Source organism: Schistocerca serialis, chromosome 7, assembly GCF_023864345.2.
Source record: "Schistocerca serialis cubense isolate TAMUIC-IGC-003099 chromosome 7, iqSchSeri2.2, whole genome shotgun sequence".
NCBI classification, from domain to species: Eukaryota; Metazoa; Arthropoda; class Insecta; order Orthoptera; family Acrididae; genus Schistocerca; species Schistocerca serialis.
In genome coordinates, this window is record NC_064644.1 from 334,834,336 (window position 1) to 334,861,522 (window position 27,187).

General features: G+C 40.1%; 1 protein-coding gene across 2 annotated transcripts in view; it reads right to left on the bottom strand.

The window, feature by feature from the left end:
• LOC126412073 (myotubularin-related protein 13) overlaps positions 1–27,187 on the bottom strand; it is a 251,951-nt gene that overhangs the window by 44,358 nt on the left and 180,406 nt on the right. For both annotated transcript variants that reach the window (XM_050081473.1, XM_050081472.1), the window contains 7 exons: positions 24,714–24,954; positions 24,397–24,619; positions 21,846–21,991; positions 6,742–6,877; positions 4,563–4,748; positions 4,255–4,471; positions 2,702–2,829 (listed from right to left, as the gene is read on the bottom strand). In XM_050081473.1, coding sequence (XP_049937430.1) covers positions 2,702–2,829; positions 4,255–4,471; positions 4,563–4,748; positions 6,742–6,877; positions 21,846–21,991; positions 24,397–24,619; positions 24,714–24,954 — 1,277 coding nt within the window. The remainder of the gene's footprint in view (positions 1–2,701; positions 2,830–4,254; positions 4,472–4,562; positions 4,749–6,741; positions 6,878–21,845; positions 21,992–24,396; positions 24,620–24,713; positions 24,955–27,187) is intronic.

The window sequence follows — 27,187 nt, forward strand, 5'->3', positions numbered from 1 at the left end:
AGGTGTTCAAGTTTTTGCAAAAGCAAACATTTCAGTCAAAGAGTTCCCAATCAGCATTCCTTTTAACAGTCAATTTCAAAGTAGTAAGGCTTTGTTTGTCTTCTCTCATGGAGCATGACAACCTTTTCATTTGTGCATCTGATGAATTAGACACACACACACACACACACACACACACACACACACACACACACACACACACACACACACACTTCTACATTCATTCACACAAGCAAGCACACCTCACACGACTGCCATCTCTGTGCACAAGTTGTGCTTGCTTGTGTGAATGAATCTTGACAAAGACTTTGGCTGAAAGCTAATGTTTAAGTATTTTTTCATTGTGCGTGTCTGTGACTAAGTGTCATCTTTACAGTAAGTAAGAATCAATATTTTCCTTATATAATTGATATTTCAAACTGGAGTTTCCATTGTTCACAGATTGTGTTTTCATTGTCTATGGTACCTCAGCAACCAAGACAAGTTTATTTTAGGATTTAGAGTATCTGGAATGGAAACACCTGACATGAAAATGTTATGTGATGTTGTTGTTGTATTGTGTTCTGAGTGCCAGACTAATAAATTTCCAGCAAAAATGTAAGTAAAGACAACAGTGAAATGATTTAAACACACAGTTCAGTTTAATTATACACTTAAATAAATTAATCTTTCTGTACACAAGTTTTGGTACCTAACTTCAATGTCACACCCAGAAAATAATTTTATCACACTTCAAATTAATGTACATGTAACTGTAATGCACTTGATGGTGACAACATGCTGCTGCCCTGTCATGCTAGTAAATATTAGTAAAAAGTGACCGAAGCAGTAAAAATTACTTCATAAATTTTAACACAGTTTCTGACCATACTACATGGATACATTTAAGAGATTATTTAGATGGACTGATTTATTAATCTTGTTCCATTATTGCTTCAGGAGAAGAAAAAATTGATGATTTCCAAGATATTTATTAGTTTCATTGAATGTACGGGTTTGAGAAAGTTTCCACTGCGAACTGATTTACTGATTTCCCAATGCCCAACTTGTGATAGTACGCACCAGTATGCTGTACTCTTACTTCTGGTGAAAGAAAACCATAACTGCAGATTTTGAGATTTGGTGCAATATAACTTTGTTTTACCAGTACAAATGTCACACTCATATTTTTAAAGTTCGCAGAAGATCATAAAAATAACATTTTATAAAGTCAAAATTTGAACTACCTGGCTCTCCTCCAGAAGGTCACAGTACTGGAAGCTGAAAAGTTCAACCACATACTTTACCAGGGCTTTGACTCTCGCATTGTGTCCTGAGATGAGGGATATCGTACCCACAAACCTACCATCACCCATAGTAGTGTTCCACCACACACCCAATCTACAGAATATCATTATGTATCCCCATTTCAATCCAACTCCCAATCCTGCATTTCATGGGTCTTTTCCTTGTGGTCGATCGAAGTGCAAGGCCTTTCCCATATCCCCATAACCACGAGCCAACTCGTTATGAAGAGACCATTAATAAGCTATTTATGGAGTAGAAACTGCACTGAACCAAGTGAACAAACACTATTTATAGAGCTCTGTACGATAAGTAAACAGGAAAAAAGGTGACTAGTTAGTTAGGTTACAATTAATTATCCTCTAAAAAACTGTTTGAATGATCTATGAACTCGAATAATTATCTAGATAGAAATTTATTTGTTTAACGCCCATCTCTGCTTATGATTACACCTTGCATATCCATCCTCTTTTTTGGTCAGTGCAGATGATGTTATCAACTGTAATGAATCCTGTTAGTTCATTTGCTCAGTTTACTCAAGAGAGCCTACAGTGTAGCTGGACTGAAGTTCTTTGTTAATTACAAACAAAGTTGACAATTACAGTAATTTGTCATGCTCCTCAACTTCAAATCCTTTTAATTTTGTCTGTCCAAAATATCTCTCAAAGTCAGCACAATTTTAGCTGCAGCATGATGAATGTGAACTATTATAACAGCTACATGCAATTTCACAGTTCTGAAGCTAAATCAATGACCTTAAATAATATTTAAATTATCACTTTAATTTGTGGTGTGTGTGTGTGTGTGTGTGTGTGTGTGTGTGTGTGTGTGTGTATGCGCGCGCAGGCTGCTTGCTTCACAGAGAGTACAAAGTGGGTGATGCGGAATGAACACCACACATGTGGATTCGTAATGCAGATGCAGTGCTCTAATGTACTTTTACTCTAGCTCGTCAAAGGATTTCATCTGAAAACTAGCAAAGTTTTCATTCTCTTCTGTGAATGCCTCTTGACATCTCAACCTTTCTGTTATTTTGTCAGTGGTCTCCTTTACTAATGTAACACTGAGTTACAATTTCCACTGATAATGGCAGTCCTGCAATTAGCAACCCTGTCCATCCCTTCAAGCCCCAGCTTCTATTGTGACTTCTACTTCAGTTCTTGAAGTTAATTACAGTAAAAACTAGAAAATGGTAAAATGTCATTCCAGAGGATGAATCAACCTGTACATGTAAAACCAACAGAAAATATAGACTAAATGTTATAAAACATAATATTTTTCAAGTGTCAGGAACAAGCTGTCGTAATATTTCTAAAACCATGAAATGAATGGAACATAACAAGGTAATTTCACTCATATGCAATAAAGATAGTTAGGTAATCAAGGACAAAAAAAGCAAAATTTATGAAGTACTTACAGGATGCTCCAAATCTGGTGTATACAGAAAGTTATAGAACAAAGGTGATCTTGTATGCTGTTTCTCGATGTAATCAAATATTGACTGGCCCAAGTTTGGACCCGAGTTGTTTCCTGCCAACCGTCCACCTTACAGCAAAAAGAAAGAAGAAGAAATTAGTTACTCTCTTACAACCTCAACTGTACACCATCAGTGCAAAAAGTTTCAAGATTGAATTAATAAAAAAAATAGAGAATACAGAATATTATGGTTTTAATGCTGCAAGTGTTCTACATACTTTGCCCTCATTTGACATGAATGCTCAGAACATTCATGCAATGCCGTAGAACTGTCAGTAAAGTCGTTCTTTGATAAGTCATTCACTCATATGTGACATTGGCTTGAATGTCTGTTATGTTGTCAAAGCATTGACCCTTCATAAGAATTTCTGCACTCTTGTCATTTTGTGTTATATATAACACTAAGTCTTTCACCCACGATGATTTTTTCAGAAAAGTTTTGTCCATGATCTGCATTTCAATCAAGTCGCACCAGGCATCCATGTATCATTGTTCTTGTCATGGAGGCAAAGCATAAGGGACAATCTCTGAAAATGCTTTTCTCTTCTTCAAAACATTCAGGAGTATGTCTTGATTTGAATTAGAGATGTAGCTTCATTGAGATTTGTGACATAATGATTTTGATGCACTATTTAACACTGTCTGCCCACAGCCGAGTGGTCAAATGCACATATATTGTTTATAGTTACTGCCACCATAGTTACCGCACTGATATTGCTTGTACAGCAGGAATAAAATCAATCTCTGAACTTTTTGGACAGATGGTTTATTACCCATTTCTTAGAGTACGCATTGAAAATATGGTAATTTCAAATCAATTGCCAGAACTGTAGCAGAAATTACACTGTGAAGCCAGTAAAATGCACTGTTTCTGAAATAGACATAAGCACTCAGTTTAATTTTACTCATAGTCTTTTCAGTGTCTGCCTCAAGTCAGAGATAATGCATGTATTTGGTAAACATTTTAGTGCCTGATGAACTGTTATGTGCATACACAGTAAGAAAATCTGAGTTAACAACACAAACCACATAAAAATCTCTTTGTTGGATACTCCTACACATTAACAGATCACAAATTAGCAAGAAAATCAGATTCTTTATTTCAGTAGTTCTGTTTGAAACTGGACAAGAACAGAACACCACTTGTTTATGAGGTGTTATATCCACGACCAACAATATGTATTTAAGAATTGGTAAAGGCAAAAAATTTTACGCTAGTGAGATAGCTCTCTCTCTCTCTCTCTCTCTCTCTCTCTCTCTCTCTCTCTCTCTCTCTCTCTCTCTCTCTCTCTCTCTCTCTCTCCCTCCCTCCCACCCTCTCTCTCTCTCTGTGTGTGTGTGTGTGTGTGTGTGTGTGTGTGTGTGTGTGTGTTTTGGGGGAGGGGGGAGGGTGCGCACTTTTGGAGGAAGAGGGAGGAGGGAGACTATGTCTTATGTGCTGGTAACCACAACATTAAACAAGATTAAAAAACTGATTACTGGAAAAAAATTTACCTGGATAAATTCCCTCATCATCAGAACCAGTATCAACACTTTTATGGTGAGAGGCGAGTGATCCCCTTTTATCTTCAACAGCTGCAATACCACATTCCACACGATCTAACTCACAGTCCAGTAGGAAAGTCCTAAAGCGACAAGAAACTGAGTGGTATGCAAGAAATCTCAGGTAGTAATCATTGAATTCAAAGGCCAGTGGAAATTGTTTCTGTATCTGAGGAGCGAAAAACAGAATTTTTTATCATATATCAAAAAATAATACATTGTTAAGTATATAATGTTCATCATTTACTACAGTCACTTACTTGGTGCACTACATCAAGGAACTGCAAAAATGTGGGTGCAAATCCACCAGCTTGTGAACTAGCTAACAAGTTGCTTCTATGGCAGAACCTGTGTCCAAAAGCAAGCCATTCTTTCTCAACAAGAACTCTGAAGCCCTCTATTGTTCGATAATGTGGATCAAGGCAAAGTTGAGCAACTGATGATACCTATACAAAGAAGGATTACAAAAGTAGAAATAGACATACAACATTGTTACACATACTTACAGTGAAAGACAAGCTGCATTAAGAATATGTTGAATGAATAGTTCTATAAAATTATTCTAACTGTATTAGATTTGTCTGAAGTTATATCCTTTCTTTCAGGAGTGCTAGTTCTGCAAGGTTTGCAGGAGAGCTTCTGTAAAGTTTGGAAGGTAGGAGGTGAGGTACTGGCGGAAGTAAAGCTGTGAGGACGGGGCGCGAGTCGTCCTTGGGTAACCCAGTTGGTAGAGCACTTGCCCGCGAAAGGCAAAGGTCCCGAGTTCGAGTCTCGGTCCATCACACAATTTTAATCTGCCAGGAAGTTTCATATCAGCACACACTCCGCAGCAGAGTGAAAATCTCATTCTGGAAACATCCCCCAGGCTTGGCTAAGCCAAGTCTCCGCAATATCTTTTCTTTCGGGAGTGCTAGTTCTGCAAGGTTCGCAGAAGAGCTTCTGTAAAGTTTGGAAGGTAGGAGGCGAGGTACTGGCGGAAGTAAAGCTGTGAGGACGGGGCATGAGTTGTGCTTGGGTAGCTCAGTTGGTAGAGCACTTGCCCGCGAAAGGCAAAGGTCCCGAGTTCGAGTCTCGGTCCGTCACACAGTTTTAATCTGCCAGGAAGTTTCAACTACAACATGCTTTGCAGAAATACAAAGTGGCACCAGGTCAGAATATATAAAAACATGAAACCAAGGAGACGGAGGAGAAACATCACTCCAAACGCTACATTACAAAGAGAGTCACAAATTTTATGACATAATTATACAGTAATCAACTTAACACCTTTAGCCACCCCTCTTCTGTGTTCCTATCAGCACTGTCCCAGTTCTTTTTTAACCACCACCACCACCAAAGAGATTTATTAAAGAGACTTTTTAAACACAAACACACTTTTTGAAGGACTTGATCATGCCTGTGCTAGTATTATTACACTTCTCTTGCATCTAGAGAAGTTTCTGCACTTGATTCACCATAAAAACCTATTAAATGTGTCTTTCACTGCTAATTCTTCTCACCTAAATTCAAACACCTGAACATTATAGTGGCTCTATACAGGTTGCCAATCATAATTGCTTAGGATATGTTCTACAGTTACTTTGTCATTCAACCTACCTGCGTGCTCTTAGCATCAGTGTGGGATCTCTTTGCCATCTGCTGACAAGCTAGCATAGCAGACATTTTAGATTAGGCTTTACCATGACTGTTATTGGCATTCAATGAAACAACAAGTTTACTGTTACCAGTCACTGTTTATTTATCTCCACAACGCATTTCATAGGTTTAACTTCCTCATCAGGTGGATTTACATTTGTTAGAATGACATTTGTGTGTGTCTTGTGTTCCAATTTTTTGGAGGAACTTGTGGTACTGTAGTGGTCACAGGTTCCTTTCACTGTCTTAACACATCCTTCACTGTCTTAACACATCCCATGTATACTGTCATAATTTGTAAACAAATATGGTGTCTGGAAACTATTATATGCAAGGCATAATATAATGTATGCATCAAATATAAATCCACATGATGATGGAGGTTTAAACCTTTGAAATGTGTCAGGGAGATAAATAAACAGAGACTGGTAACTGTAAACTTGTTGTTTCATTTAAAGATAGCATAGATCTGAATGGTGCATCATTTGTCATAATTCAATGCATAAATCTTGTAAACTGTTATTCCTTGCTCATACTGTGTAAGCTTTTGGCTCCTCTGCTTTGCAAGACTTACAAATGTACCTCCCATTCATTTGTTGCCATGACAAAGTAACGCAATATGGTACTTTAACCCCAATGTACAATAGTCTACTAAGGATTACGATATTTGTATGTCAAAGCACAGCATTTGCATCTAAAAAATTTGTTTGTATTTGATATCTCTTATCAATAGAAGGTTTCATTACTGTCTTTGATAATTTTACTCTGCCTTATAAAACACAGTGTTAAATTTTAGTTACTGACCTGAGCTGTGATGTCTGAACCATCCTCCAAACAAATCATAACAGATGACCCCTGCACATCCAAGAGATCAACAACAGCACCAGCTAACTGCATTATATTCTGCAACTGCAGCAACCATTCTGAAGATTCTATAAGTCTGTAACAATAAATAGACTATGAGCACAGGAATCAGTTTTCACTGTCTCGATCATTTTTATATACTTGTATAAATGACTTTAGACAGGATGTGTATCAAAAAGAAAAGAAATATATACACAAGGATTGCAACATATCAAAGAAATGAGTCCTATTTGCAATTTAGGTCATAGTTGTAGTCTACACGATTCTCATAAGAATGAATGCTTCCTGTGTAAGGATATTCATTAGCAAGGCATAAGATGTCACTTACACTTAAGCATATGACTAAAGTCGGGTTGCAACAGTTTTAAAGAAAATCAATACAACAACAGGAAATACAGTGTGTTCAGTAATATGGTTCTGGGTGGACAGAATCTGCTAACCACTGACATTCACCTCCAAATTTTTGAACTGTACAGTGAGCAGGAGGTGAGTATGTCATTGGTGCAAAGATGGGCACCAGAATTTAATAAATGACAGACAAGTTAGTCCATACTGTGTAAGAGAAGATGAAGGAGGACTGTCAATTTACTCTCTGTACATTTTCCAGTAAAGATCATACTCTCTGTACATTTTCCAGTAAAGATCAATGTTCAATAATATTACGTAGATCAAAAAATTCAGAAAATTGTGCACCATATGAACTTAATGTTCACTACAAGAGGTTCATAAAAAGCAGCAAATAGCAAGTCCATTGATAATGTTGACACAGTACTGTGAAGAGGTCAGTAACACTATGAGATGCATCATGACTGCGGACAAAACACGGTTTATATCACCCTCCAAGACAAGAAGCCAACGATACACCATTTAAAATCACTGAGAACCTCTTTTACACAGTGCTTTGGAAATAGTATGATGTACTGTTAGTTGAAGTTTTCTGGAGCAATTATCAATGCCAGCACCTACTGCGACAAACTGTCCTGCACAATCAGACATAAACAATGTGGGCATGATGAGACTTGGATGTTTTCCAGTCACTGGATCTTGCTTTTCACACTTACATTTTATAAACAGTAGTAGTTCATGTCAGAACTGACAACAAAATAGTGCATATTTACAATATGTTTTGTTTTATTATGCTAGACTCATTATCAAGCTCCCTTTGAATCATTTTCTCACAATTATAGTTTGGAAAGAAATAGCAGAGACTGAAAATGGAAATATGATCTAACTTTACACAGAGATGATGATAATTTGAATACTACGATATTATAAAAAGGAAAAGACTGTCACACAATAAGCTTTCAGCCAACAAGGCCTTTGTAAAAAATAGACTACACACACACATGCGCGTGCGATCACAGTCTCTGGCAGCTGAACCCAGACTACGAACAGCAGTGCATGATGGGACAGACAACTGGATGGGGGTAAGGAAGAGGCTGGGGCAGGAAGGGGGAGTTATAGCAGGGTATGGTTGGAGGACAGTAAAGTGCTGCATTGGGAGCATGCATGGACGAGCTGGGGATAGGGTAGAACAGCTAGGTGCAGTTGGGAAGTTAGACGGAGGGCGGGGGAGAAGAGGGGATAGTGGAAAAGGTGAGGTGTAAAAAGACTGGTTGCATTGGTGAAATAGAGGGCTGTGTAGTGCTGGAATGGGAACGGCGAAGGAGCCAGACGGATAAGGACAATGACTAACAAAGGTTGAAGCCAGGAGGGTTACAAGAATGTGGGATATATTGCAGGGAAAGTTCCCAAATGGGCAATTCATAAAAGCTGGTGTTGGTGAAATGGATCTAGATGACACAGGCTGTGAAGCAATCACTGAAATGAAGAACGTCTTATTGGGTGGCATGCTCAGCAACAGGGTGGTCCAATTGTTTTTTGGCCACACTTTGTTGGTGGCCATTCATGCAAAAAGACAGCTTTTTCGCAGGCAGCTCTACCTTTTATGGGTTAGGTAATGTTTGTGACCAGACTGGAGTAGGTAGTGGTGGTGGTGGTGGTGGTGGTGGAAGGATGTATGGGGCAGATCTTGCATCTAGGTCAGTTACAGGGATATAAGCCATGAGGCAAGGAATTGGGTGTTGTGTAGGTACAGATGAGGATGTTGTGTAGGTTCAGTGGGCAGCAGAATACCACTGTGGGAAAGAGGGAGAGGGAAGGATAGTGGATAGAACATTTCTCATTTCAGGGCACAACGAGAGGTATTTAGTTGGTACAGTCCTGGGTGGTACTGAGTCATGAGGGGAATGCTGCTCTGTGGCTAACAGTGAGACTTTGTGAGGTAGTAGATGACTGGAAAGAAACGACATGGAAGATATGTTTTTGTACGAGGTTCAGAGGGTAATTACAGTCTGTGAAGGTCTCACTAGGACCCTCTGAGTATTTTGAGCGAGACCATTCATTGCTGCAGACGCAACAGCCACAGGTGGTTAGACTGTACAGAAGGAACTTCTTAGTATGGAATGGGTGTCAGCTGTCAAAGTGTGGGTACTGCTGGTGCCCGTGAAAAAAGCTGCCTTTTTGCATGAATGGCTACAGACAAGGTGTGGCCAAAAAACAACTGGTCCACCCTGATACTGTGCATGCCACCCCCCCCCCCCCCCCCCCCATATGGTGTTCTTCATTTCAGTGACTGTTTCAAAGCCTGTGCCATCTGGATCCTTCCCACAGATAACAGCTTTTCTGAATTTCCCAGCTGACACCTCTACCTGCAACATATCCTACATTCTCGTAACCCTCTTGGTTTCAACCTTCATTAGTCATTGTCCTTATCCACCTAGCTCCTTCACTGTTCCCATTCCAGCACTACAAAGCCCTCTTATCACCAACACACCCAGCCATTTTACTCCTCTCCTCTTCCACTTACTTCACTCGCCCCCCCTCCCGCTCCCCCTCCTCCCCCCTCTGTCCCGACCTCCGTCTAACCTCCCAACTGCACCTAGCTGCCCTATCCTATCCCCATCTATGTGCCATTGGATAAAAAGGTAACAACTAGAACTAGAACTACAGACTGTATGGTTGACGGCTGAAAGGGATCTACATGCTGTACTGAAATGAGTGGGGGCCCCATTACTCAGCGTCTCAAATTCAAGATTTAAAACTACCTGCTTTAATAAATTGAGAAATCTGAATGTGTTTGTTATTGGCACCAAAAACCCCAGAAAAAGGAATAGTGAGGGTAGCTGGGAGATCAAATCAATGGTCACACCCTAGGTCATCTCTTCCTTTAACAGGGGGCAGGGTGGGGGGAGATAGACATTGCAAAGTGTGTGTTCTATCTTCATTCATACTCAAAGTGTGTGTTCTATCTTCATTCATACTCATACTGCCACTGCTTCCATCAGGGTATTAAGTTGTATTTAGCCACTAGTCTCATGGACCATCACACATACCTCACCAGAGACTCTTGAGGTCATGTCTACTCTTATAATACACACAATTACACTCAATAATGAAATAAAATGAATGAATATGCTATAGATAATAACATTTCTTTAAGAGCTATACAAACGGCTGAGTAAAGCAAGAGCAACTGTTTCAGTTCAGCAAGGTGCCAACAATAGACATTACAATTCCATTAGATTATATTTACATGCATCTAGCATGAAAAGGATAAAACTGTTAACTACAATTTGGTTTGGTTTAGTACCACCTGCTGGTTGTCATCTAATTGCAATATTTGATAGTGGTGGACAGGGGATTCCAAGGCAACTGAAGCTTATACAGCTACCTTCACTTTGGTTTCTTCTTTCCCTCCTCCTTCTTCTCCTAATGGGATTTGGATTCGGTGTGAAATGTATCCAGATATAAGTCTGGTACCGACGAGGAACAGACTGTTTTGTGCCCCAATGTCAGCAACTCTCAAGGCAGCTGGCTCTATTAAGGCAAGTTGTTGTGGATGTTTGGGTAATGGGATTAGGAAGAAAACAAGCCTCCACTAGGAAGCATCAGTGGGGTGGGTACAGATCTTTATTACATGGGAGGAGGAGGCTGTGATCTCCACTGCAGATGTAGAGGTAGGAAAGAGGGGCAGTGGGGGGAGTAGCCCTTCCCTAAAACAAATGGATGAACTAAAGTGGCCACCAGGGCAAGCTTGTCTCACATGGAGTATGGTTCACCGTAAGTTTGCTAGATGACACGCATGACTTGCCAGCTAGAAGGTGGGGGTGACGGCTACCTTGCATGCTAAACCTCTCACACTGTACATGAAGTTAGCTGGCTGGCTTCTTTTGAAGGCAAGATGCACACACCAGCTGAAATGTAATCTTTCTCCAACGACTGTAAGGAAACTATTTCGGGAAAAAATAAGTTGATCTTCGTACATCTTACAGCTTCATGGTTAACTTCCTATCATTTCTTAATGGTCATATTTATTGTGACAGTTCAGAATTAAGTAAACTACTGAAAGAATTTCGTAAATATTGCAGTGAAAAAATAGAGGTTGCTATGAATTTGCATTTGGTGCATGTTAGGTCATATGCTGCTGCCTGTCAAATGTAGCTAACAAATTAAATTTTTCTTTAACCTTTGAAGGAGAATGCTATCATCAATCTCAAGAAAATAAATCTCCCAAACTCGCTCACCAGCAAAAGAGCCACAATGAAATATTCACAGAATTTCTGTATCTCGTAAACAGTTTCATACATCACAACCATATTTCAGCAAATGGCAGTATGCAGGGAGGAGAGTATTTGCCAACATGATTAATAGGAAAACTTCCATACCTAGTATGATATTCAAGTGAATATAAATTTTTTCAATGAAACAAAGTAATACTTAAGCACCATTGATAGCTGGTGAAAGAAGAATTGCTGTGGGCTTGTAACAATTTATGACAAGAAGTTAAGTTTATTTTTATACTGAGAACGGGCATTTTCATAAACTACTGAGTTGTCTTTCCATCAGTTACTTTTTTTATGATTCTGTCAGAATTTAAACTGCATTAGAATATTAGTGAGATTAATATTTATAATCTCTGCTTTTTTTGGCAAAAGAAGCAGATTTGAATGTGGCAACAAAGGAACTTACGTATTACTCGTAACTGATAATGTCTCTCCGAGAAAAAATAATGAGAATAAGAAGTCTGGCAAAAATAAATCACTACCTCTGCTGAAGTTTTAATGGAATCCCTTACCCTAGAGTGCTTTCAATACTGAATAATGTGAACTGACACTTGCAAAAAATTTTTGTATCTCAATGATGAGAGAAATGTGAAAACATTTAAATTTGCAAAATCCAATCAACTACCCATCAAGGTGCAAACAGATGCGTGTGATGAAAAAGTACAATTCTTCATTCAGTGTAGGGATAGGAAAAAAAGAGATGGTATAATATGTACTGTTAATTGTGTTCATATTTTGTAGATTACTGAGATATTAAAATAAAATCCGTTGACCAGTTTTAATCCATAACATTATTAATAATGCAATGGGGTATAGGATTCTGCTGAAATTTCAACAACAGTAGCTATTTATTTTCACCGGATTTATTATTCCCTTTATTTTTCTTCAGAGAGACATCACTAGTGACGAGTTACGAGTAATACGTATACCCCTTGTTGCCATGCTCAAATCTGCTTCTTCTGCCAAAACAGAGTTTCTAAATATTCATCTCACTAACATTTAAATGCAGTTTAAATTGTGACAGAATCATAAAACTGCCAGTGATGAAAAGATAAGTCAATAGTTTATGAAAATGCCCATTCCCAGTATAAAAATAAACTGTAATTCCTTCACATACATTGTTCCAAACCCACAGCAATTATTCTTTCATCAGCTATCTATTGTGTTTAAATATTATAGTATTTTATTGAAAAAAAAAAACTGTAGCCACTTGAATATCACACTAGATATGGAAGTACCGCGTATAAATCACACGGCGAAACACTCTGCTCTTTGGGTACTACCATTTGCTACAATCTTGCTTCAATATCTGAAACTGTTCACAAGATACAAGGGATTTTGTAAATATTTCACTTTGTCTTCTTTGATGGTGTGTGACGACATGATGATCCATTTTCTTGAGATTAGTGATGGACACTATTCTTCAATGTTTAAAGAAAAATTTAATATATTAGCTACATTTCACTGGCAGCAATATAGGACCTAACACATGCCAAACGTAACTTCATAAAAATCTCTATTTTTCATGGCAAACTTCTCAAAATTCTTGCAGTAATTTACTTAATCCTGAAATATCACAACAAACATGACCATTAAATTATGTGCAGTTCATCATGAAGCTGACAAATGAAGGTGTCAGATGTGTGAGAATCAATACTTTTTACCAAATTTCTTTCCAATTATTTGGAAAAGGGTGCACATCAGACAGCAGGCATGTGATGTTCAGTTGGGTCTCGAGGATTAACTACCATTGTCTGAGAGTTCCAAACCTGTAGCCTGTGATGTCAGACGTCAAAACAGGCTTCCCGATTGGCCAATGCTGGTAGCATTCAGGGACCTTTACTAGGCCTAATAAGAACAACAGCACTGAAGCTACCACAAAAAATATGTACAGCTCTGTGCAGGGCAGCCAGCTAGCAGATGACAGAGCCAGCAAGTGAGCCATCGCATGCACCAGAAAGTAAGCTTGCAGCGAATCTTACTCTGTGCAAGATGGGCTTAGGGTGTGCTGATGAGGAGAGAGGGGATATTCATCCTCTTGGTAGATGCTTTTTGGAACAGCTTGCTAGTATCTAGGCAAGGTATAAGTGATTTCACTAGTTCCTAGCTTTCTGATACTTTAAGTGATTCAAGACTTTGAAATCTTGGATCTTACATTCCCGTTTTGCGATGTGGCAGGTATCTTGATCGAGGTGAGTGATCCTCATCACAATAGGTACAATAAGGCAATGGTACATAGGAATGTAGGGGCACCCTCATGTGGTGGCCATCCACAATCTCCACAGACAGGTTCATTTGTACAACTCGATGACGTGGTGAAATTTCATACATTTTGAACACCTCATGGCAAGCGGTACACACTGTCGTACATCACACTAGTAAACCATAAAGGGGGGGGGGGGGGGACTGGTGACTATGATGAGGATATGGACCACCCACGGTTTCTACAGTGGTTAAAAAATTTGTTGCTCCAGTTTAGTGTTAGTGTTCTGACAGTTTCTGCGATGGACAATGCACTGTACCATTCCGTGATTTTAGATAAAGCTCCCACCACTAGTGACCGTAACGAAACTATGGAGCAGTGGTTGCAGACAAGAGATATTGCTGCGGACATGAGCATGACAAAACTGCTGTTATACTCACTCGTGAAACAAAAGACTGTGATGCCTAAATACGTTATAGATGAAATTGCCAGCGAACATTGTCACTTGGTAATTAGGCCACCACCTTATCACTGTCATTTTAATCCAATTGAATTGGTTTGGAGTGAAGTCAAGGCATACATTAGAAGTAACAACAAGACTTTTACTATAACAGAAATGCAAAGTGCAAAGACTGCTACATAAAGGTTTTACTACGGTAGACGCTACCTCATGGAGGAAAAAAGTAGACCATGTTGCTAAACTGATAAGAGAAGCACAGACTATAGATGGCGTTATAAATGAAAACGAACATTTAATGATTTCTCTTAATGATGATGATGATGATGACGACAAAGACAATGGTTTTGGAGCCGATTCAAATGACAGTGAAGGAGAACTGGATGGAATTGCGCCATTGACATCGTACATTGGTGAGTGTAAATGTATACAGAGCTAGTTCTTTTTCTCTCTGCAATCGGGTAGGCTATGTATGTTTCGCTTTACTTCTTTCTACGAGTGTGGATAGAGTGTTATTTGGTATGTTTAAATTTGCATTATTTTACAAAGTTTTACATGCAGCTATTACTGTAACAATTTGGATGACTTTTCATAGATATTGTCATTAACTTCAAGTGTTTTTATTTCCCGGTTTAATATACTATCAAACGCTTAGTCTCCGTCATCATTCTCTTCATTGTAAGAAAAACGTACTTTGTTGCACTTACGTATAAACATTGATTGTAGCTTACATTTACAAAATGTACTTCGGCGTTTTGGGTGTGTGCGGTGGCAGCTACTGCAACCTCATAATCGCAGTGTAGCCAACCACACGTGAGCTGTCAAGTGACATGTTTCACCGGCCCGGGTATAATTATGGTACACAAAGGGGAGAAATGCCACAATGGCTCAGGGTCCCATGCTTGCCATGCACATACTCCATTCATAATGTGACTGCATTTGGATTTGGACTGATGAGGTTAAAAGGACCAAACTGCGAGGTCATCAGTCCCTCCATCCTATATGCATCAAGCTCGGAAGAGTCCTCAGAGAGGAAGGATGTAAGTCAAAGCCTGATTAACCTGACTGTAATTGAGACTCAATAAAATCAAGAGATAGATGGTTGTTTCGGGGGAGGAGACCACACAGCGAGGTCATCCGTCTCATCGGATTAGGGAAGGATGGGAAAGGAAGTCGGACGTGCCCTTTCAAAGGAACCATCCTGGCATTTGCCTGGAGCAACTTTAAGATAAATCACTGAAAACTTAAATGAGGACGGCCGGATGCGGGATTGAACCATCGTCCTCTCGAATGCGAGTCCAGTGTGCTAGCCACTGCGCCACCTCGCTCGGTCAAGGGGTAGAACCACGTAGAAGTGAGAGAGGGGAAGACAGTGAGGGTGGGTGAGTTCTTCCACTCAGAAAGCAGATGAAGATTCCTGGAACACATTATGCGATACATGATGCACCCTCTGCATCTGACTGGTGTTTCCTCACCATCCATTACCTCAAGAAAATTAGCAATGCAGGTAAGTTGATAAAATATCACGAAAGAGAACAATGACAATGTGCAGGAAAGCAACAACTGATGTAAAATAATAAGAAATTAAAATGGTGGGAAGGGCAAGAGCCAGGATGGACCAACAAGCAACTGCCTAAGTTGCAGCTGGTGACAGGGCTTCCCCAACAATCCCTCAAGAGGCCACGACGAGGCTAATTTGCCTTCCGCCTCACAGAAAGAAGTAGAAACCACATTCATGGGTAAAATGTAAAACCATATCAGCCACTTTGACCTCATCCGCTAGCAAACTAGCACCAGAGGCAGCGAGTTAGCATGTTTAAGGTTTTGCCATAAGGTTGCCAAATAGTCCAGCAGGATGTGTGCCACTGTCAGATGGGTTCCACACTGACAGTGAGGTGGATCGTCATGTTTTAGAATGTGGCCACAGGTCAGCCAAGAGTGGCCAAGGTAAAGCCAACAGACTGGTAGATTTCCTGCAAGAAACACTAAGGGATGACTGCCACAAGGTTGTGGTCCTTTTTATTGCTTGCATTTTGTTTGGAGAAACCTAGGCACACTAATCTATGTCCCAAGCCTCCAACAACTGAAGGTATAGAGTCAATCAAATGTCCAGTTCCTGTATCTCCATCAAAGTCAGCATCTTGGTAGCCAACTTGGCCAACTGGTCAACATGTTCACTCCCTGGGATACCTACATGATCATCCAGTTTGATGGAGATCAGAAAAGAGATTCTGGATAGTTGCAAACAATAGGCTTCAAGGGTAGCGCTGGTCTATAGACTGAATGCTACTCAGGGTATCACTGCCGATTAAGGATGTCTTGCTGGTGCAAGAACAAACGCAACAAAGGGCTCAAATGATGAGCACTAATTCTGCATTGAATACACTACATCCGTGCAGCAGGTGCATAGTTCACTGCACCTTACATGTGTGTAGGCAAAACCGCTGCATTTGTTGACCATAGAGTCATACAAGTGTACCCTTTCTGAACCTAGAAAAGCATCAAGAATGGCCAGAATAGACAGCAATAAACCCTGCAGTCTACAGTGCCTTTTGATCCAAAGGATAGGTCGAGACAGACCTGAGGATGGGGTATACACCATGAGGACATATGCAATTGGTCCCTGACAAAAGGTGACAGAGGGGAAGTCTGAATTCAGAACAGAAACATTGGGTCACTGCTGTGAGAGCTGGATCTCCCTACCAGGAGGAAAGGAATAGTAGTTTGGATGCTCAGGGGAGTAGCGAAGGCATGTCACGTAGCTGAGCAGCAGTTGTTGGTGCCTGATCTGTAATGGTATAGCTCCGCCTCCCTGAGTAGACTGTTCACAGGATCAGGTCCAGCATCTGCAATGCTGAAGGTGATGCCGAGACATATGCCAGCATCCGATAATCAAGACGGGACAGGCTCAGAGGTTTGCAGATGGGATCGGAGCCACAAAAGTGCAAAGCAATCTTTGCTCCAGCTGGTGTTACTGATGCAGCAAAAGGTATTAAGATGTGAGCACCACATCTGTTTAAGTTGGCGAAGTTAGGGAAATGATGGCACTGAAGACCAATCCAGGAAAGCAATAAGATTCCATCACATTGAGCAACTGGTCATCAACGTAGAGTTCTAGTTATGGATGAACAGTATAACAGAAGTGCATGATGTATGCCTCAGCGGCTGAAAACTAGGAGCCATGGGTAAGGCACAGGACTGTCCCTTTCATATAGCACACTGCAGTTGGCATTCAGCGACAATCACAGTATAACTCCACAACTGCAGCTAGATTAGAAAAAGGGGCACACTTAATAGGACTCCTGTGGGACACCATTCTCTTGTATATGGAGGATACTGAGTGAAGCATCACCTTGGACCCTGAAAGTACAGTGTGACAAGAAGTTCTGGACAAAAATCGGTTTGGGCTCCGGAGACCCCACTTACAGAGGGTAAGGATGTGATTACACCATGTGGTGTCATACACGTTCTGCGACTCTAAGAAGACAGTTCTAGTGTGGTGACACCGGGCGGAAGCTGACCAGATTGCAGACTCCAGGTAGACCTAACTATCATCAGTAGAATGGTCTTGGCAAAAACTGCCCTGGGACAGAACCAAAACGCCCCCAAGACCAAAGTACCAACACAGCTCTCAGCTGACCATATATATGAGCAACTCGCATGTAAAATTACTGAGACTAATTGGGTGATAGCTATCCATCTCAAATGGATGTTTACCTGGGTTCAGTATTGGGATAATCATGCTTCCTTATCATCAAGGTGGGAACTCAACCTCATTCAAGATATAGTTGAAAATGACAAGGAGATGACATTGGCAATCCGATGATATGAGCACTCGGCTGTGGATGCACTCTGGACCTGGAGCTGTGTCAGGGCAAAGGGCTAGCAACAGAATGGAGCATTATAGGACTCTAGGTGACATGTGTAGATTAAAACTGAAGAAACTGCAAAAAGGTGGGAATTTAAGGAGATGGGACCTGGATAAACTGACTAAACCAGAGGTTGTACAGTGTTTCAGGGAGAGCATAAGGGAACAATTGACAGGAATGGGGGAAAGAAATAGAGTAGAAGAAGAATGGGTAGCTTTGAGGCATGAAGTAGTGAAGGCAGCAGAGAATCAAGTAGGTAAAAAGACGAGGGCTAGTAGAAATCCTTGGGTAACAGAAGAAATACTGAATTTAATTGATGAAAGGAGAAAATATAAAAATGTAGTAAATGAAGCAGGCAAAAAGGAATACAAACGTCTCAAAAATGATATTGACAGGAAGTGCAAAATGGCTGAGCAGGGATGGCTAGAGGACAAATGTAAGGATGGAGAGGCTTATCTCACTAGGGGTAAGATAGATACTGCTCTACAGGAAAATTAAAGAGACCTTTGGAGAAAAGAGAACCACTTGCATGAATCTCAAGAGCTCAGATGGAAACCCAGTTCTAAGCAAAGAAGGGAAAGCAGAAAGGTGGAAGGAATATATAGAGGGTCTATACAAGGGTGATGTACTTGAGGACAATATTATGGAAATGGAAGAGGATGTAGATGAAGATGAAATGGGAGATACGATACTGCGTGAAGAGTTTGACAGAGCACTGAAAGATCTGAGTCGAAACAAGGCCCCGGGAGTAGACAACATTCCATTGGAACTACTGACGGCCTTGGGAGAGCCAGTCCTGACAAAACTCTACCATCTGGTGAGCAAGATGTATGAAACAGGCGAAATACCATCAGACTTCAAGAAGAATACAATAATTCCAATCCCAAAGAAAGCAGGTGCTGACAGATGTGAAAATTACCGAACAATCAGTTTAATAAGTCACGAATGCAAAACACTTATGCGAATTCTTTACAGACGAATGGAAAAACTGGTAGAAGCCGACCTCGGGGAAGATCAGTGTGGTTTCCGTAGAAATTTCGGGACACGTGAGGCAAGACTGACCCTACAACTCATCTTAGAAGCTAGATTAAGGAAAGGCAAACCTATGTTTCTAGCATTCGTAGACTTAGAGAAAGCTTTTGACAATGTTGACTGGAATACTCTCTTTCAAATTCTAAAGGTGGCAGGGGTAAAATACAGGGAGAGAAAGGCTATTTACAATTTGTACAGAAACCAGAGGGCAGTTACAAGAGTCGAGGGGCATGAAAGGGAAGCAGCGGTTGGGAAAGGAGTGAGACAGGGTTGTAGCCTCTCCCTGATGTTATTCAATCTGTATATTGAGCAAGCAGTAAAGGAAACAAAAGAAAAATTTGGAGTAGGTATTAAAGTCCATGGAGAAGAAATAAAAATGTTGACGTTCGCCGATGACATTGTAATTCTGTCAGAGACAGCAAAGGACTTGGAAGAGCTGTTGAACGGAATGGACAGTGTCTTGAAAGGAGGATATAAGATGAACATCAACAAAAGCAAAACGAGGATAATGGAATGTAGTCAAATTAAGTCGGGTGATGCTGAGGGAATTAGATTAAGAAATGAGACACTTAAAGTAGTAAAGGAGTTTTGCTATTTGGGGAGCAAAATAACTGATGATGGTCAAAGTAGAGAGGATATAAAATGTAGACTGGCAATGGCAAGGAAAGCGTCTCTGAAGAAGAGAAATTTGTTAACATCGAGTATAGATTTAAGTGTCAGGAAGTCATTTCTGAAAGTATTTGAATGGAGTGTAGCTATGTATGGAAGTGAAACATGGACGATAAATAGTTTGGACAAGAAGAGAATAGAAGCTTTCGAAATGTGGTGCTACAGAAGAATGCTGAAGATTAGATGGGTAGATCACATAACTAATGAGGAGGTATTGAATAGAATTGGGGAGAAGAGGAGTTTGTGGCACAACTTGACAAGAAGAAGGGATCGGTTGGTAGGACATGTTCTGAGGCATCAAGGGATCACAAATTTAGCATTGGAGCGCAGCGTGGAGGGTAAAAATCGTAGAGGGAGACCAAAAGATGAATACACTAAGCAGATTCAGAAGGATGTAGGTTGCAGTAAGTACTGGGAGATGAAGAAGCTTGCACAGGATAGAGTAGCATGGAGAGCTGCAGCAAACCAGTCTCAGGACTGAAGACAACAACAACAACAACAACAACAACAGGTGACACGTAGTGAACATCGGAACCTCCACCATCTTTGAGGTCATTTACATCTACAGTGATACTCTACAACCCACCTTACCACACATGGCAGAAAGTACCCTGTACCACCACTAGTCATTTCCTTTCTTGTTCCTTCTTCTCCTTGTATGATTTTTATGTTCCCAAGGGTTTGTCAGCCCTTCTTTCAGGGACACAGGAGGAACATGAAGCCCTACAAACAGAAACCTAGGACTCCTTCAGCCACTGCCTGATATGCTGTTGAAGATCAGCAGAATCCTGGGAGGGCAGTGTCCCAAGGGATCCCTTCCTGTTGAGGAATGCCGGAGGGGAATGTTGCTTCTCCATGTAGCAATTGGGTACGAACACTCCCAAAACAGGTGTGGGGGAAAACAATAGGAGGAGGGACCTCAACCACCTGCTTCAGTGGGATCGAGCTTTCCTTGCATGAACCACATCTTGTTGAAATCAGGGTCACTTTGGATAATGGGGATGAAACCATCTTCCAAAACCTTCACATACTGTTCAGTAGTCACTGTGCCATCAAGGAATATTGAACCAATAATTCCGTGACTGGACATTGCACACCACTGCCACCAGTTGAGGATGAAGAGACTTCTTTATCATGAAATCTGGATTTACAGTCCTCCAAATGCACCAATTTTGCGTAACTCATTCGAATGAAAGTGGGCTTCGTCACTAAAACAAACAGTATTCACACCAAAGTCCTGCCTGTTAATTCTGTGGACAATAGTGGTGGCAAAAAACAACTCCTGTTCCATAGCCCTGGGGCTTAATGGCTGATGGGTTTGAATTTTGTGTGGGATGAGATGCAGGACTTCAACTACAATTTGTTGCAGCAACTCCTGGTTGAGTCCCACCTGCTGTGCAGCTCATCTGATCAATTTCCTGTGGCCAGTCTGAAACACAGTGTGCTTCTCAATGTTTCAGGCATTTTCACCCTTTCTGGATGACTTACATTGACAAAACTGTCATCACGAACACATTCCATCCTCTCAAACCTGCAAATCAATTTCTTGATTGTTAGCACACTTGGACTGGTTGTCTCCAGCTTGAACTTAGTCACAAACTCCCTCTAAGCTGCAGTTGGGCTATTGCTCACAGAGTAGGCCTTCATGAGTGCTATATGCTCAGGCACACTGTACGGTAACATTTTCATTTGCAAATGGCCGATAACAAAAAGGTGCGTGCACTTCTACATACCAATAATTTCCATCATGCTCCGTGGCCAACTATGCAGTTTGAATGTACTAACACAAACATTAAGAAGTTATGACAATTTTATTTCATATAGTTCAATAATTGTCACCCTGTACCTAGAAATCTTTTCACTGATGCATGGAAACTGCACAGCAACTCCCACCTACAAACAACCACCATAAAACCCTATTCCACAGTACTATTCACTTTCCATAGCAAATCAGTTAAGATCGTCATGGTGGTTTCAAACATCTGAATACCTGCATGGTGGCCAGAAATTAATAAAACCAAGTAAGGTGTAGCAGAATGATCTGATTGCTAGTATAGAAGAGACATCTATGTCTTAACAGTGACACAAAGAAATTCCAAAATTAGACCTGAGTTAAACACAAGAAAGCACTTTTTTGATAATCACAATGTACAGTAACATAAGATATGCCTACAAACTTTCAAACTTACTTGTAGAAAGTCTGTTCTGGTTCAGCACTGGGTGAGCTTGGAATGCATGCTCTCATCAGCTTCTTGAATGCAGTTTTTGTATGTCTAACATCAAAATATTCAACAGGTATGAAGTCTGTTTTTGGAGCAGATTCTGCTTTTGTGCCCTGCAAAATAATGAAATAAAGTAACATGGTAACTGAGATATTCAATTCATAATGACAAAAGAGATAAAAGAAAGACACAAATTATATTCCTTATATCCCTCTTCTTTCTCAGCAGCTACACTGGTTATCTGAAGTTGACTCTCATTTTCTGACACCAAAAAGGCAAAAGAATAAAAGGGAAGAAGAAATGAAGTGTGTGACCATGATAATTCTGCCACTGAAGCTGCCATGGCCAAACTGAGCACTATGTGTCTATTATGATCCATTTAACATATGTACATGCAGCAATATAAACAAGTATGGTAAGAAGTAGTATACAAGTGCATGTCACTAATTGTAGAGAGATCTTGAACAGCAACTTAGGAGGAAGAAATTAGCGAAATTAAGCATTGGAAAAGGATCTACTGCAGTTATGACAACATATTACAGTGGTTATGACATCCCTTTAATTGACTGGTAAGACTCCTCAGGGAAAAAAGGAGAATTATATATGAACATTCAGAGAAATATTTTGAAAAAATTCTTGGTATTTTCACTCCATCTCATTTGCAAAATACTGATAACAATCTCAAACAACATTGATCTGTAACTCTGTTAAAAGATAGGTATTGCTACTAACACAAACTTTTTACATTTGTTGTGCTGAAGCAACCTTATACGATAAGCAGAATTTAATAAGTCAAAATCAAACAATGGAAACTCCATGCCGACAAATCAACAATGTATGAAAAGATAGATTCCCACTTACTGTAATGATGGCATGTTAAGTTGCAGACACGCACAATTAAAAGACAACTTACACATACGCTTTCGACCACAGCCTTTGTCAGAAACGAAAGAGAAAAACAAATTATTCATTCACACAAACAAGCAAATGCACCATCATTTTCTTAGACACAAGACTGTGTTTAATGTGTGTGTGTGTGTGTGTGTGTGTGTGTGTGTGTGTGTGATTTTATCTCTAGTGCTGGGAATATTTTCTGCATATACTTGTGGAAATATAGTTTAATATATTTGTTGCAACTTTGGTAAGAGACAGCGTAATTGTTACTTTTTCCCCAAAAGATATAGAGGCGTGATCTCCAATTGTGTGTGAAGTGCTTTATCTTGGGTGGGGATACTGTCTAGGAATTTGGGCGAACGTTGGAAGTATTATGTGCATTCTGCTGCACCAGTGAATATGATCGACAAATGACTGCTTTGTACCACAAACACAAATGATGCTGTGCGGTTGGTGAGTTACCCTAAGGTCACAATTACAGGGATGGTCAACAAATTTCACGACTTTAAGTTGGACTAGAGATCAATGAGACAGCATGTGCATTTAAGATCCTCAGAAACTCGGTAAGCTGAAATTGTGAACAACCTGAGTGCCATGACAGCTCACTGATGTCCAACAGAAATATCAAGTACAATTGAAGTGTTTTTTGGACACACCAGATCATGGTTGACGCAAAGTGAGTAATTATTATTTCAAACCATAAAATGAAGAACAAGCAATACAACACCTTTGCTTCCTATTGCGAAACTTGCTACGCAGAACGTGAAAAATGTTTTAGCGGCTGTGGAAGTCACTGAGAGGTGTTTCTGAGAGGCAGTATAGTATGATCATTAGTAATTACCAGAAAAACAGAAACAGGGTCTCTTTGTAGTTGAAAAAATGACTCCATTTGGTAAATAAAAATCTCTAGTGTCTTAACCAAAACTAACAAAAATCTTTAGAAGAATGATGCTTAATCGAGCCCAATTTTTCGAGTTTTGGCCCTTATGGTTAAGGAAAGAGAAACGTAAAGTGGGAGAAAATTCATATTGATCAAAGAGATTATGGTTGGCAATAGATGATGCTTGGCAATAAGTCATACATTACAGACCACACAATATGTCAGTTTTTTAGAACAACAAAAATAGATAGGAATATGCTGTTTTCAGAGAAGACAACATCAAGAAATGCAACGTAATTAAATCATTTAAACACTGACGAATAAGCATAAGGAGGGTAATAAGAGAGGCATTCAATGTTTTAAAACTAAAATTTTGTCGAGTCGTTTTGTCCTATGTAAAATCAGTAAGCAGTTCGAAATCCTGTATCCATTCATTCACTCAGTGACCATAGTGACACCAAAACGGAAGGTAACAGTGTGAAGGGTGAAATACTGAATTCAGTCTACCCCAAATGGCAGATGTGACATAACTAATCATAGAATAGGAAAGTAACTAAAATCGTTTAGCAGTTGAAAACTTGCTCTACTTCCAGCAACAATTATCAAAGATTGTTGGAGCACCGAAGGGTGCCGCTCATGTATCAACAAAACTGCACTTATTATCAAAGTTAAATTCTTCACCTATATGTATCTGCACTAATGAACTCATAGAATGGTATTTTGAATAAACAAAATTCCACTCACCTTCATTTGCGCCTTTTCACCCAATATATACAACACTGCACGCTGGAAAGTGTGCACACACTCTGTTCCAGAATCAGAATCTGCAGAATGCCTCTGGTTGCTACGATGGTGAGCAACAGATAGCGTTGTCAGGGAACCTTGGGAACTGTGCCTCCTATCTTTCAATGAACCCCAGCGTCCAAAACTCTTTGGACCTTTCCCACCACTTGAGCGGGGGAAGACACTGTGTGAACAAACGGAGAGAGGGTAATTAACTAACATCTTTCTTTACATGTTAATGACAGGATGGTATTTTCTGAATAGTTACAGCATATTACCTAAGAGTACCAACAGCTTTGTTGAATGGTCCACCACGGCGTGCCACTTCTGGTGTAAGTGTTCCTCCTACACCATGGTGATCTTCTGCAGCCTGAAGCAGAGAATTAATACTCAGGGTGCTGTCCGACATGCCCCATGCCGAACCTTGACGCAAGGCAGATATTGGGGTAGCAGACACCAGAACCGATATGTAACGTTCATGTTCCACAGATGATGTAGTTGTTTCTGATGTGGATGATGCTGTAACACACAACCCATTAATTACTCTTTAAAACTGCCTATGGCAAATAATGTTCACATATATACATCTCTTGGTAATCATAAGTCTCTCTCTCCTATTTATGAAACTGGCTACAACAGGAATATTCCTACATCCAAATGCAACATCAGACTACCATGCTACAAAACTAATGCTACTACTGTCACCCACTGAAAACAAGCTTCCTCATTTACAAATGGCTGGTTGCATGAGGATCTATCTATTCACTGCTGTTCCATAACACTTGGCATTAAGACCGTACAAACACACAAAATTATGCACTGATGAAAAACACTATTTTTTCAAAGATTTATACAATAAAATATAATATTTCATTTGTTTTCTTGATCAAATCCAAATCAGTAGTATGAAATCCCTTTACAATTTAAAGGAAAATTTATGGAATTTTGATAAATAGGAGCAGCATTTTCTGAACTTAAAGTACTACACAGACAATAAGTGCGCAAAGAGTACAAATCTTTCTATAAGACAATCGTGGGGTGACGTCTCTTCTCCACCAGAAGATTTCCCAAGATTTCCCAAGATTTCCAGGTTTCCAGGTTTTTCCACACTGAAATTCCAAATTTCCTTTAATTAATTTTCATTGTATGAGAGAAAAAGTTTGACTTTACTACTTTTCACGGAGGCAAACAACTTTTTTTTCTTTTTTGAGTAGTCATGTCACTTGTCCGAAATTATTCCAAGTTCAGCCCTGTTTAACATTGTTTACAGTGCAGTAGGAGTCAAAACTAATACTAATGCTAAACATTTATTCATTTGAATAAATGGAATTATAGCTGCGTCAAACTTGTCAGTCTTGAGCTTTCGACTACTACTTCCACGTTGTTGTCATAAGATATACCAGCAGGCCATTAGATACCTTAATTTTGTCAAGAGGAGACCATGAAGTTGTGGCAATGCAAGCAGTCCAACATGTAACCAGTAGTGTGAACTAACTTTGTGCCAAAGTGACAGATGATGTAGCATCATCATGACTGTGAGTTATCTATCTCATTTTTCTGAGTTTTTTGTTCCTTGATTTTTGTAGCTATATTAGTAATAAAATGTATTGTATTTGCAACACCTTTGTTCAATTATGGAGCACAGTACCCACAACTGGTGACACGACATAATGACAGATGATAAGCAAATCAAGAACAAGATCTCTTCACCTACTAGTGGACACCACACCTCCCAGACACTTATCAGATGTTTAGAAGAAGCAGCAAACTACTACACAACCAGTGGTAACTTCCGGCAAGTGTCATGCACTTTGCATTTTGTGCAGCACACAAATAGTTCACCACCAAGCTGAAATCACTCTTGCATGCGCAGTAAATTTGTCACACCGCCATACATGACACAACAGCCTGATCTTTGGTTCTAGCTTGTTTAATTTTCCTTTGAGGCCTATGAGCATTTCAGGTTATAAAACACAATTTGTCATTGCTGTTGGAGCAATGGACTCACAAACTCTGTTGTTATCAAAAGATGTGCACAACATGCCTCTGCGAGGGAAAGGGAGGGGGCATAAAATATACACGCAGAGTGCTTTGCTGAGTGCCCAACCCTCAGGACGTCAGCACTGAAATGTTCTGCTAGGTGTAATTATTAGTGACAAGGCCCTTTCCATTTTCTGGCTTCGCCTGCAATCACTGGTTTCCACGACCAAGTTTTCTGAGACCACACTAAGCAGATTTGGACAAACCAGTTACCTTCTGTGGTGAAAAGCAAGTGATTTTCAGTAATACTTCACCTTTCTACCTGCAATTACTGACTGCAGATCAAGTTTATTATGTTCTGTCACTCAATGATGCAAGCAACAAATTGGACAAAAGAGCACCATGGCCAAGGTTATGCTGGCCGCCATTATGGAGCAGCAGTTTCTGCTTACAGAACAAGTGAGTGTGCTATGAAACAGTTTGATGTTTTCCTGTAGCAACTCTGACGAGCTTCAAACACTCCCAGCAGCACTCAGACTACCACATGGCACACTGCACAAGGTAGTGTCAGCCAGCATGCAAAACTGTGTTGGTACTGTTCATGCTTCTGACAGCTGTCACGCAAATACGCCCCACCGTGTAATTAGCCAAATAGGGACAGCAATCAAAATTAAGCACAGCTGATCACTCCACGGCACAGTGTCCACCCGTTAAGTCACTACTACAAACTAGTCTGCACCCACTTGAGAGGAATGCCTACTGCACATACTCA